The sequence below is a fragment of the Python bivittatus genome, unplaced genomic scaffold (genome assembly GCF_059951505.1).
Source record: "Python bivittatus isolate LINGU-HERP-01145 unplaced genomic scaffold, Pbiv_v1 ctg000070_np1212, whole genome shotgun sequence".
Classification (NCBI taxonomy): Eukaryota; Metazoa; Chordata; class Lepidosauria; order Squamata; family Pythonidae; genus Python; species Python bivittatus.
In genome coordinates, this window is record NW_028277034.1 from 11,725,707 (window position 1) to 11,740,000 (window position 14,294).

General features: G+C 34.6%; 1 protein-coding gene across 2 annotated transcripts in view; it reads left to right on the forward strand.

Moving 5' to 3' along the window:
• The window catches only part of GPM6A (glycoprotein M6A), a 175,213-nt gene extending 161,249 nt beyond the window's left edge, over positions 1-13,964 (forward strand). For both annotated transcript variants that reach the window (XM_088132098.1, XM_088132094.1), the window contains 4 exons: positions 6,839-6,992; positions 7,831-7,907; positions 8,972-9,037; positions 11,779-13,964. In XM_088132098.1, coding sequence (XP_087988224.1) covers positions 6,839-6,992; positions 7,831-7,907; positions 8,972-9,037; positions 11,779-11,931 — 450 coding nt within the window. In that variant the 3' untranslated portion in view covers positions 11,932-13,964. The remainder of the gene's footprint in view (positions 1-6,838; positions 6,993-7,830; positions 7,908-8,971; positions 9,038-11,778) is intronic.
• The last annotated feature ends 330 nt before the right edge of the window (positions 13,965-14,294 follow it).

Here is a 14,294-nt window from a genome sequence, read left to right on the forward strand (position 1 = left end):
CTGGGGGTTTGTGATCAATATAGCAAATGAAGTACTGGATGGTTTCTTTTCGAGGAAGTCTTAGATCTGTTTTTAACTTCTTCTAACAGTTAATTCTTCAACAAATTTAGCTGATGAATAGTGGTTGGTACCATATTTCCGATTCTCCAATGTTAAAATGAATGAGGAACTAGTACAACAAAAGAAAGAATATGAAAAACCCAGTAAAAATGGAAATGAAGGCTAAAAACAGGAAAAGGACAGGAAGAGCATATTTAATTAAATATTGCCATCGTTTTTCAAATTCCGTATCCTCTCTAACAACAGCATATCATATACCATTCACTTAGTTTGGTAAGCTGCAAATTTGGAGCAAATATGGACAGAATTGCTTTTTAAAATGATGGCCAAGTTTCATGTCTAATTCCAGCCATTTGTGTCCATAATTTCAGATTACTTTTGTCTCTTGGTTTCGTCATGATATACTTCTTCAGCTCCAGGCAACTAAATCAGTGATTTATATTGGATGTGAGCGCAGACAAGCTATAATGATGCCAGGAAATGCAGAGTCCAAATAAGTATTTCATATGTAGAAGAGAAATGGGATTGCAATTTTTCAACCATTTATAGAAAAATTATATGTATTTTTTATAATTCACAATTTTTATTTTTTTATGTAGGAGTAAAAGAATAAAAATAAAGTAAATAAAATAAAATAAAAACATCACCATCTCTCTGGTAGAGAATGGGGAAAGACATTTGATGATATAGCAACCTGTAATAAGTAAGAAAAAGCAGAATATAGAAATAAGAATATTTAATGTTTGTTTAGTGGCAACTGTGCTTTGATTAGATAATGTATATCATAGCTAATGTGGAAAATAAATCAAAATTGTACCTTAGGGCATTTGAAACAAATTGGTATTAAGTTCATATCAACAAAACCATGCTCCTCCCCCATTTTAAACATCTTTAGAAAAGTTGCTTTGTTGTGGTTAATATTATTTTAACCTATGATTAGTCTGTCTTTTTTCTGTATTATGTTATTTGAGAGATTTGGAATATCCAGAATGAAGTAGACAATTTTGAAAATATTTTATGCTAAGATGCCCATGTTTCTGATTTGCATTATTTGAAAATAATGTAAATACACTCTAAAGGTATTTTCCATTTTGGATTTATAACCTACTTTGGCATGGAGAATGCCTTAGCCAGCCTGATGGATGATATCCTCTAGGTAGTGTTAAGTGTGACCCACATTAGTGCCTCTGGATGTTTTATCAGCTTTTGACGCCATTGACCATGGTATCTTTGTCAAACAACTGAGAAAACTAAGGGTGCCTGTTCCACTTCTTCATCAAGTACTATCATTAGGAAAGATAAGGAAACTTTTGCTCAATTCCCTAGGAAGGATCCTGGGAGAAAATCCTGCAAGGTCCCACCTTATCTTCTGGGTTATTTAATATTTATATGAAACCACTGGGTGAAGGATCATGCACAGGCTTTGAACTAATTGCACTGATGAGACTGGAAATGGAAACTGCATTGTAGATTCTAGGGGATTTAGAGTATGTGGATGAACAAAGCTGCACTTCTCCTTAAGGATCAGGTCCACAGTTTAGGCCTCCTACTGGATCCAAAATTGATTCTGGGCAGCCATATGAAATTGAAGCGAAGAGACTTATAGCAGACTGCATTACACTTTGTAATTAGCCTCAATGAATAACTTTTCTCATTTACAAAAGCCAAAACTTCCTGCTTTGCTGAGTGCTGGAGAAGAATGTTGTAAAGAGAGCACTGCCTTACAACTGCTTTGCCTTTCAACTTCAACAACAGCATTTACCTGCTTTGAAAGATGCTTCTGGAAATGGCTGAGTGTATTTTCCATCAACTCTCACTAAAGTCTGAGTTCTTCAGCTTTGGTGAGTGCTTCTGGAGAAGGTTGAAAAAAGAGTATTGTCTTGGAAAAATCAGAGAGGAGAATTCTTCAACAGTGTTGGAGACTTCTGGTATGGACAAATGCTGCTGGAGGAGAACATTAAGAAGAATGTGTTGCTTTCCAATTCTTCTAAGCCTTTTTCACTTGTACAGCTGAAACAAGTTTTTTCTGCAAGTGATCCAGCATCATACGCCACAGTCAGATTCTTTCAGCTTTGATGAGTGCTACTGGAAAAGACTATTACTTAAGTTCATCCCAGTGTTATCCTTGTGCAGGAGCTTCTTCCTACTTTTAGTCCTGAGGATGATGTTGAAATGGTGGTGGAAAGCAGAGGATAACAACTAAAAACAATTCTGCTTGCTTTTAAAAACAGTGAAGAACTGGCCAAGCATTTGGGTCCAGTAGACTGGGGTTCCCTTTTGGTTGTTTTAATTTTCTTGTTCAGCTTGCAATTTTATATATTGGGTTATTTTTAATGATGTATTATTATTTAGTTTGCTAAATGTTTGTTGCATGCTACCCAAAGTCACATTGTTTGGTTTGGGTGGCCTTTTAAATATTTGAAATTAAATAAACGAACAGACATCTTTATGCATGTTGTGTAGAGCTTTAATGCTGCTCATAGTTATCGTTTTAATTGATAGATTGTATTTTGTTGTCTTTACTATATGCTGTAAGCCACATAATGCTAGTGGGTTATATAGTCTTTACTATATGCTATAAGCCTGCTAAACAAACAAGCAAACAGTGATAAAGGGATTTTGTAATTTTTCAAAATGTTGTATGTTTTTAATATGTGATTTACCTGTTAACAGGTAGAACACATTGTACAGAAGATGATTGTGTATAATTCTGATCCTTACTCATATCGGATCAGGCTGTTTTTTTCAGCTAGTGATCTATTCCATCACCCTAATGACTGCTTAACAGTATAATAAATATACTGCACTATCATAGGCCCAGCCGTTTATATAGTAATTGCAGCTATATCATAAGCATTCTTCTTGTCACTTCATTTATGTTCTTTCTTAAGGGATCTAATTAAATTACTAAAGAGTCAATTTGTTCCTCTAGTTCATTATGATAATAAAACAGTTGCTGCTTGTTTCTTTCATTAATTTTTGGTTGGCTTGCTCATAACCTACCTACTGTATACACAATATTTTATTTTCATAAGACCCTTACCTAGGACAGTGTTTATATTTTTCCCTTTTAAAGGATTAGTATTAATAATGAGTAATGAGAGATTAGTATTAGTAATGGCAAGAGAAAAATCCCAAATGAATATGTCACCTATCTCTAATGTTTTTATAACACCTCTGCATAACTGCAGCCTCAGGAAGGATTCATTGCAGTTTTGAGGCAAGCATATTTAAGCATAAATGCTTGCATCTTATTTATTGTATTACTTATTACATAAAATATTTATGTAATTATAATGTAATGTAATTTAAATCATATTTCATGAACTAACACCCATAAATAGGGATAGCAGCTTTAATGTTATCTGTTATCAAAACCATGTAGAATTCAGAAAGCAAGAATCCAAACTTTTAAATAATTCATTGCTTGGACAGCAAACATAGTACATCATGGGCAGGAAAAAAAGGAGGAGGAGGAGGAGAAGGAGGAGAAGGAGAAGGTCCTAAAAAGAATTGTCCTGTGATCCCAAACATCATGTATAATGGGATTTTAGAGCATTAATAAACCTAACCAGTGTCACGTAATGATTAGGTATTGGATTGGAACTGGGTAGATCCAAATTCATGGCATGATATAAATCTAACAGGATTATCATAATAAACTTTAGATGATGATTATGGAGGCTTAGTATAATGACAGTAGTGGAGCCTGAATCAGAATTAAGCTGGTTTTTGTACTAAATTGGCTCTTGTACTAATTCTTTAAATTATGTTGACTTAGGATATTCACCAAGAAATAGGAAAATGTTCTTGTATTCCATTATGAGCAAATGTAATGCTTCCAAAATGGTTGTTAGTATTTCTTTTAATGTCATTGAACTGCTCCATAGCTGTCTTATGATTAGTAAAAATACACACGTGCACACATACACATACAGAAACTTAGTATATAACTCCCCCTCCACCTTAAAATCAAAAAATGTCAGCACCTGAATGTTCAGATAGAAGATTGCTTGGTCTTCATACACAAATCTTGAAAGCCAAGAAGACACGTTGATAATCTCTGTGCTTCATCCAGCTAAATATAAATGGCATGGTAAACCTATCAGGATAGTTCAAAGAATAAAAGGATTGTTGCATAAAAAAACAAACTTTTCCTTCTGCCCCCGCTTATTCCTGCACCCCTGTTTAATAGTTAATTTGATAGGATACTTATCAGGGAAAAAATATTCAAAACCTTTATGGCCTTTTCAAAATATCCCATACTGGTTTTCAGTGATAATCTAAGAAAAAACAATGGTATGACTATCATATTATGGAACTTACCCTCCCATCACTCAGCAATGTTCTATATCATCGATCATGGTACCCTTTCGGGCTGGTTTATGAGGTTGGGAGTGATAGGCAGTTCTCCTCTGAAGCCAGTTCCACTCAGAGTTGGTAGGGGGAGAGCTCTAGCCTAAATTCCTTCTATGTGGAGTACCTTCGGGTTTGACTCCCTTTCCACTCCTATCTAACATCTATGTGGAGCCTCTGGGTGAGGTCATCCATCGGCATGGGTGAGGTATCATCAGTAGGCTGGGGATCTCTAGTTGTACATCTCCTTCCTAGGTTATACAAGTGATGCCTTTTATTTCTAGTCTATACTCTCAGATTCTAAAATGAGTTCTACTTTCCACCTACTTTTTTGCAGTGAAAGTGTCTAAATTTGGCAGAGATGTCTTAGCTCTGAAACAGAAGTGACACAGAATGCTAAGACAGAAAATGCAATCTTTTCTTTTTTAATAAGAGGCTTGTTTACTTTTTTTTTTTTAATTAAGCTCCCAAGGCAACTTCCTAATTGTATTAAATCCTGATGATGGTAATCTGTATCACATGCTACACTGAACTGAAGTTAAGTGATTTAGGGTCATTTTAGGTAATTGTTATTTTTCTGTTAATCCTCTCCTGAAGCCAGGAGAAGCTAGAATAGGATAAAGGATCTCTACCTACTACTGCATATTCCACTATTAAAGGAGCAAGTGCCTGGAGTTATGTAAACAACTTTATTAAACAATAACCATGATAGAGAAAGCAAAATACAGACCAGCTCCCCAGCCTGATTGTGACAAGAAAAGTGGACAAGATGGAGTTCGAGTGCACTGTTCTGTATAATATCTTCAACTGTTGTATAATAGCCTGTTATCAGTCTTTCAAGGAAACAGGAACCCGTCTGAAAGAAATAGATTAATAACCTGATGGGTCACCTTTGTCATTGTTGTGTCAGCATGGAATAAAGGATAGTTAGAGAAGAAAGGAAGACACACAGAAAAATAAACAAGCACTCAGATGTGCTTCATGCTGTTAATGAAATGAGAGATAAGAATGAGCAGTGTGATCTTGGTGTTCAGCTGGTGGCTGTGCCTCGGCCTTTCCCCATAGGATTGAGAGAGGATCACTGTAATGAGTATAGAGTCACTTGTATAGTGAGATGGGCAGCATATGTAAATTTGAAAAATTAAATAAATAAATAAATGAACAAACCTTTCTGAAAATTAAATGGCTACAGTGGATACAATGGCTGGTTCTGCTCCATGCATTCTGGTTGTGATCCTGCCAGGATTTAAACAAAGAAAAAAGCCCCTGAGTACTTAAAGTTGGGATTCTTTCAGGTGGGTTGAATGCCTCATTTACATGCAGGAAACACTGTTTCCTACTACTGGAAGGCAGTGGAGGGAGCATTACAGCTGTCAACAGTGTTCATATACAGCCAAGGGAAAGGAATGGCAGACACATGGGTATCAATTACAGAAGTTATATAGTAATGCTTACCAGCATGGGCTGCAATCTCTTGATTCTCCAGCTATTTGAATTGATTTGAATTTGAAGCCCCAAGATAAAAGTATAAACATGGTAGTAATGTGCTCAAGATTGCATTTATTTTATGAGAGCAGTGTATGTAAGGTAGAGTGTTCTTATGAAATTGCCTTCTTGTGAAACCTAAATGTGTTCATACACTTTGAAAGATATAGCCCCATGCCACTGACCCAGTTCTGTCTATGTGGGGATTACGTATTCGTGATGAATTTCAATGTAACCTCTTCTTCGGCATGACAGTACAGAGAAGGTAGCCATTGATATAGGAGTGGCTATGCTCATTTCCTTCTGTAATTAAAATCACTGGGATAGAATCCTTTGTCCAGGTTTGAAGTTAATGTAAAGTTCTATCACTGATAGGGTGTAAAATGAGGGATAAATAGGTCTTCTTTGTATGGTTTCTCCAAGGGTGGTAGAACAGCTTTGCCAGAGGCACATTCTGCACCTGTATCTTTCATAGAGGTGGCATTTTGTTTATTTATTACATACTGTATTGCATTTCTAAGCCATTCCAAATTCTCTCAGTGGATTAAATATTATTAAAACATCAAAAGTTTACAAAAGTTTTTCAAATAAAGAATTAAAATGATAAATCAATAAAATGCAATGACTAAATAGATAGAAACAGAAACAGAACAGCTACTATTCCACTTTACAGCATATTGTATGTTTTGTCAGAGCTGCTACTAATGAATCTTGGTTTTTTAACTGGAGAATCCTAAATATAGAATTAAATTACTTTAGTGTATCATGTATGTATTCCACCTTGTCTCTGTCTCACAAGAAATTATTTGCTTATGCCAGTTGTGATAGATAGATAACTATTTTATTCTATGGTACATATGTGTTTTGTTCTGTTTGGGTTTTTTTTTTAAGTTTAAAACTTCCCAGTTTTTGTCTCATTTGTTCATATTTGTTACAGTTTATCATGCTGACATATATCTTCATGCTGGCCTGGTTGGGGGTTACAGCCTTCACCTCTCTACCCGTTTACATGTATTTCAACCTGTGGACCATTTGTAAAAACACCACCCTTGTGGAAGGAGCAAATTTCTGCTTGGATCTCCGTCAGTTTGGTAAGAAATTGAAATACTGATTAATTCCACCAGTAGAATACTCATTGAAAGGTACAATTTGCTGTTTGAAATCTTGGATGTATACAAATATTTGTCCAAATCTATTAATCTTCTGTTTGCAGCACTATAAGTCTTTACTAGCAGTAGGATTTTGATTTTGCTCTCCTTGGATATTTTGATTCTGGTTTTAAACTAATAATATTGTTTTATTGCATATCAAATTGGAAGACCCTGGCTTAGTGTTGTCCTTATTAACTCTTCACTGTCCTTATCATATATGGGTAAGAGGACTTTTGGGTGCTACACACATTAATGGAGTGGTCTTGAGTTTTATCTGGTATCTTTTTTCTATGAAGGAAGTGACCTTTTGATTTTTTTTAATTATTTACCAAATCTATATAGCTTATGTCTCAGATATGACTCTGATTTCTTAATCTCTTAATCTGTTTTAGCTTGAAAATGCCTTTAGCTTCTGTACATTCTGGCTTTTTATGACTTATTTATACTTTAATTGCTTGTATTATTATTGAATTTAATTTCATTCATTTTCTTGTTTAGAATTAATTACTTAACTTTGCTATATGGCAGCCAAAAAATATTATGAAGGAATAAATAATTGACTTTCTCAGGATCATATTATGAGTTAAACCAGTGAAAGCACAAAACAGTAACCTTCTGATTCCTAAAACAAGGTTGTTCTTTAAATTCTTCTTAAATGTTATGTTACTAAATAATTGGCTGTTCTTAAACATAAAACTATATTTATTAGTTGTCAAACTCATTAATGAATGTGTGATAACTATGCATCAAAAGCTACTGACTGTTTCATTTGTTCCAGGAATTGTAACAATTGGAGAAGAAAAAAAGATTTGTACAGCATCTGAAAATTTCCTCAGGATGTGCGAATCTACTGAGGTGAACCAAACTATGAAAAGTTTTGCAGAAAGTCATAGCTAATACACTTCCATTTCTTTAACATTTGGTAACCACAAGTTAGCTAGTTAATCCTGAGGATTCTGTTTGTTGTAAGTCTTGAGGAAGGTGTTGATTTGAAGGGTCATAAATAAAGCCCATAATGCCATCATATTTCTGTTGCAACAAATGACTGAATAGTTAATACAAAAAGTGATGTTTTTTAACAATAACATGGAAAAAATAAAAAGTATTATGTGAATCGTTTTTGGGTTAATGGAGGGCTTACCACTGTTCATTTTCAATTGACTGGTGGCTCCACATAATACTCAGTGTGCAATGTGCACTTATTTTTTTTTTTGGTTCAAATACTTTCCATGTCTAAGTACAGAAAATGATAAAATATATCGACCTGAGCCTTCACTGTAGTAACACATTACCAGTATTCTTAGCATAGGGCCAATTCAGGGATAATTATCTTTCATTTCCAAACCATGATTGAGAGGATTAACCTTGTGCTTGTGGTTGTATACTCCCCATGTCATCATCTTTCCAATTAAATCATATATTAGCTTTTCATTTTATTTTTCAGTTGAGAGGGAGAAAAAAATCACATTTTGGCTGGGCTGTACTTTTGATTTGCAAACAAACAGGTCGGCTCATAGTTTATCCAGTACAGATGTAGCTGTATTTGTCTTGTTCAGATAAATGTAGTTTTGCTTCTATCCTTCCATTATTCCAAGCAGAGAGAATTAGGCAGACAGAAAATATTGGGAAAAAACATTCAATCCCAGTTTACTTAATGCTAAAACATGCTTTGTTGTTACGTTGAGAGGTTGGTTCTGTCTCCAAGAATACCCCCAATGAAACTGGGACAGCTTTTCCCAATCTTCAGAGTCAATGTAAAAAAAATAATGAATAGTTGTAATAAATTCAAGAAATCAGTGAACTTAAAAAAGCAACAATATGACAATATTTGCAGTTTAAGTGTGCCCTGTGATACTTGCACAGTATGGGTTCAGCTGGTATCCTTAGTTTGTAACTTGCCTTCCTTCTTCCTTTTGTAGCTGAACATGACATTCCATTTGTTTATCGTAGCCCTTGCTGGGGCTGGAGCAGCTGTCATTGCTATGGTAAGATTTAGACAACGTTGCCTAAATGAACGATTATTAGCCCAGTGTCATCCAGTAAACATCATGATTAAATAGGTATTTGAATCCAAATTCCTGTAGCCCTAATAATAACATTCTATTCAATTGTCCTACATTTCATTCGTGATTGTTTCTGAATGCAATTTTAAGCAAAGAGTAATAGACAATTATATAAATATGCATTAAATGATTTTAGTCATAATTTCAGCATCTAGCAGTCATTTGATCCTGCAAACCTTTAACTTTTTTTTTTTTTTTTACTTTAATTGTTCCTTCCCAGCTTTTTTGAAATAGGCAACAAATCTTTACCACTACTTTCAACAGATTTCCTATTTCGGTAGCTCAAGAGTTGACATTCTGTGTTCTGTGGGCCTCATGGAGACGCAGAACAAATACAGATTGCAATACCAAAACTGAACAGCAAAATTGCCAACTTTGACCAATAAAAAGGTTTTCTTCTTTATATTTTTAGCAAAATTAAGAGTGATAGTGGTTGTCTTAAGCCTTTCCAAGACATAATATATCCCTTTCACTCCTTAAACCTCTTCCAATCTTCCTAATACCACCCAAAAAGGCTAAATATTTTTGGTTTTTCAATTGCTGATGTTTTTCGACACCCTCCATGTGCAATGGCTTTCAAAGGTGGTGGCTGTTATTATTATATATTCCAGACTAGAACAAGGATTTATGGATTCTTTAAAGTAGCTTAATCTTTAAGAATGCCAGGTAAATGTTTCTGTTCACTACATGATGTATTTAATTATTTTGTGTTGTATTTTCGTAACTCTTTTAGTCTTGCCTGTATAAAAACAATTCTTGCCGAAACAGCTATAATCAGAATATTCATAATGATAAAATTTCACCTCTAAGATAACATTTTCACTGCTACATATACTAAAATACATTATATATTATCTTTCATATCATAGAAGGTTCTTTGGCACAGAGAAATATTGCAAATTTTCAGATGATTATGAGCAGAAAATAATTGCCAGTAAGAATGACTTTCAAACTCTACCTTAAAAACAATAATGTTACTGCATTTGAATTATGCTGTAATAGGTAGCAAAAATGACAAAGACCGCCAGTGTAAGCCCTATGACAAAGATATAAAACCAGGTATGGCTCAAAATAGTGGTACAGTTCTATTTGTGTTTTCAATGCCAATCCTTGAAATTATACCTATTTTTTGTTCAAGTCTTTGGTACTAAAAGCAATTGCACAAAAGTCCCTGAAGATTGCTCTTTATGTGTTCAGGGGACTGTACAATATTTGAGTTAGCCCTCAGGCTACATATGACACCTTTAAGCAAAATAGCTGTATACTCCCCAAGGCTTTCTGACCAATCCTTTGGAGAGCTTCACCATCCATCTCAGAGAGGTTGTCTCTTTGTAAGCTGTGTTCCTGACAACCTCAGCATGGTCCCAGGGTTACCAATGTGTTTTCTGACATTTCCTTTTCCATCTGCCACACCTGACTGTTTATAGTTTCAGAGCATCCTTATTTCCAAGAATTGGGCATGGCTAGAGGACTCCAAAGTAGCATTCAGGAAAAGTGATCCCTTAAAGTTGGCTATGTCCCCTAAACCCCTTTTAATCTCCACTGAAGATTGGGATTCCTATGGGAGAAATCAAGGAATGTTTTTTTACCCATTAAATCCCCCCCCCCCAACTCCCCAAAAAGGGATAGAAATTTTCGTCCAATCATTTCTAATGACAGCCTGAAGTCACTGGCCACAAGAAAGTTAGTTTTCTGAGACTCATTTTCTAGAAGTGTGTCTCCCAGCAACAAGAACATTGAAATATTTCTACTATACAACAAGAAAGAAAGTGCTTTTGCTGGACAAGTGAGTCGCTCCTTATGCCACAAATGTATCCTTTCAGCATTGAAGTAAGTGCTGCAACTAGCTAAGTAGGAAGTTAAAAAAATAAAGTTATTAATGCAAAGAAAGAATGAAAGAAGCAGTTAGGTTGGTTTGAAGGAAAGGACAAAGCTGCAGAATAATCATTCTGCAAACTGGCATGGGGAGAAGTGATCTTAAATGGTTCTGTGAAAGCCAAAAAGATACACACACATGCACATACTGTATGTACATATGTATGTATGTGTGCATGTATACATGCATGCATACACACACACATACATGCATACATACACACACACATACATACATACATATATGGATATACATACATACACATACACATGAATGCATTTTCACATTGTGAGCAAAATTATTGGGATGTTCATAGTCAATAGGAGTAAATAATAAAGTGAGTGAATGAGGTGGAGCATAGCCAAAAAAGAAAATAACAAGTGAACAAGTGAAAAAAACAGGAATATGTATGAATGGATTTCCAGCAAGCCAAAAACCATATAGACAAGGAATAATTGCAAAAATAAGCATAGCAAACAAGTTAGTATTTCCAGCTTATATTTTGTTTGTCATGACATGCTTTGAGAATATAATTGTTTTAAATAATTTGTGCTTATTTTAGGAAAAGGCTTTTACAGCAGGCTTCCTCAACCTTGGCTGGCTGAGGAATTCTGGGAGTTGAAGTCCACACATCTTCAAGTCACCAAGGTTGAGGAACCCTGTTTTACGGTACACACATTCCAGGAGTATTCAAGTGGGTATGATAAAATGTGATGTTAATTAAGGGGATTAAAACCACAAGATTTCTTCCTTTCTTCCTTCCTTCCTTCCTTTCTTTCTCTCTCAGGTCCACTATCTTATGGTCCTGTCTGCTAACTGGGCCTATGTGAAAGATGCTTGCAGAATGCAGAAGTATGAGGATATTAAATCAAAGGAAGAGCAAGAATTACACGATATTCATTCTACCCGCTCCAAAGAGCGGCTTAATGCATACACATAAGGGAAACCTTGTTTTACTTTCTACCATTATTTGCTTTGTTGTTTAACTAAAGGCCACCCATCTCTCCATTTTTAAAATCAAAATGAAAAAGTGCTTCTCACAAAACATAGTAGGGTGACTTGTACATTGCCCCTGTATAATTCTCAGTTGTCCAGCACTTGGTTTCTTAATTAGTTAATAGCTTGTGTGATCAGTTTCTACTACAAAGCTCCTGAAACAGCCTTTCCTGCATCCTAAAATGATTATTTTCTGTTAGATCCAGAATACTAACTATTGTCAAATACGGAGATGTGTTTGATTTTTTAAAAATCACTTCATATGTGTTATGCATAACACCTTTTTTCTTATATGTTTTTGAAAAAGAACAAATAGCTTTTTATACTTTTTAGTTTGGATTTTGGTAAGTACTTTAACTACAGGTATACTTCTAAGGGACCACTCGTACACCATGTACTATTTTTTGAGGAGGCACACTGCTGACATTCCTTCAGATTTGGAAATCTTGCCAGATGGACCGGTGAGCATCTTGATGGAGGGTCCTGAGAACATTTTAAAAACAATCAAAGGTGCAATTTCTAAATTTGTAAGAGTAGGTAAAAAACAAAAAGAAGTGCTTCTTATCTTTGTTAACATTGTATGATTCTTGATGTACTTAATGGAGTATTCACTATTTTAAAGTTTCATTGATAGCTATTCCTGTTCATAGTGTGAGCATGCAGACCGTGGTGCTTGTAATGCATGGCCATGTGTCTTTTTCAAAACGTATGATGACCACAGTTACCTTCAAGAGTTGCAGTGTATAGACAAATGTTACATAGAGTTATGTATAGGTTTCTACCGAATGACCTCTGTAGTCCCACTATGGCTATGCTAAACTGGAACTGTTCATGTGCTGACCTGCGCAATTTCTGCTTAGCTATATTTATAAAAATGCTATATCTATAATTCAGCAATCTTAAGAGCCAGAGTCTTTTTACCTGCTTTAAACAATTAAGTGGATTGCACCTGTCTGAACTATACATATAATGTATGTGATCTTTTTTGAGGAGGCTTCCATAATTGTAATAGCTTGGCTTGTAGCTTTCCTACACACATACTGGTTTACCTGTATTACGTTAAAGTGAAGTTAATGGCTGCTACTGGAGCTATTGTTTGGAAATGTTAGTAATATATTTGAACCTTTATTTTCAGTAAGAAAATATTAAGAGAAAAGTCAGTCATGTTAATCTGAAAGAAGTACCTGTCTTAAAATGAACAAAAAACACACAAAAACCTACAAAAAATGAAAAAAAAAAGTATTATTGGACCAAATTTGGTGTTTTTAATTTCTTTTTGCCTATTTCTAATGCTACAAGAATGCTGTAAAGTGTCTTTTAAAGTGATGTATTCTGACAAGACATTTTTGTCAGTGTTTTTAAAAAAAATCTAGCTAGTTTGTGCACTTATTGGATCATTGTGAATTCTTTCTCAGTGTAAGTGCATTTCTAATAAAAATTCTTGAGTAAAACTCTTCTTTGTACAATTACTAGTCATGCATCATTAGTACTTTTTACCAATTCTTGTAGTAAGTAGAGGATAATTCAATAGTTACTTGTGGCATGTTTACGCATCAAGTAGTATTAGTTCATTTTGCATTTTTTAATTTTGTTTTGATTTGATTTGATTTGATTTGATTTTTTACACTTTACTGTCTTAAGGGGTCAACATTCCGAAATGTGCAGTACCAGTATTTACAGTTCTGCAGAGGTATTATTAACTTCCTTCTATTCTATATTGTAGTGTTTCAGTTTTGTGTCTTAAAACAGTTTGTGATGCTTTTTAAAATGTCTTTTAAACTCATGTAATGATGTTGATGCTTTTGGCTTTTCTCTGTATTAGAGTTTGTATTTTCACAAAGAATGCTTTGTAGCAGGCATTATAATTAATCTGTTTTGTACATAAATGTGCCAACAGCTTGATGGTGGCGTTTTTGAAATGTAGAACCAAGTGCTTGCAAAAATGTAATAAATACACTTGTGTACTTTGTGTACTTATTGGTTGTTGGTGTTTCATTTCTCCTTTTTTTCTAAAGAAACTCCTGTTTCTCAAAAGCTTCAGGCAGAAATAACTGATGATCATTGAAGTGGTATAATAAGTTACTATTTCCTTACCTGACTTTTTTTTCCAAGGATATTAAATTGTTCAGCTTAATTGTGAAACTAAGTGCAAATGGGCATATATAACTCTTTCCTCAAGATGATTTCTCCATTCATTTAAATGCCAGAAGCATGTACTGATGTACCAAAAATTGGGCAAGGACTGAAGAGCATTAGATGCCAAAGTATTACGGATGACAGTAATGGGCAACTTGTGCATTGACTATA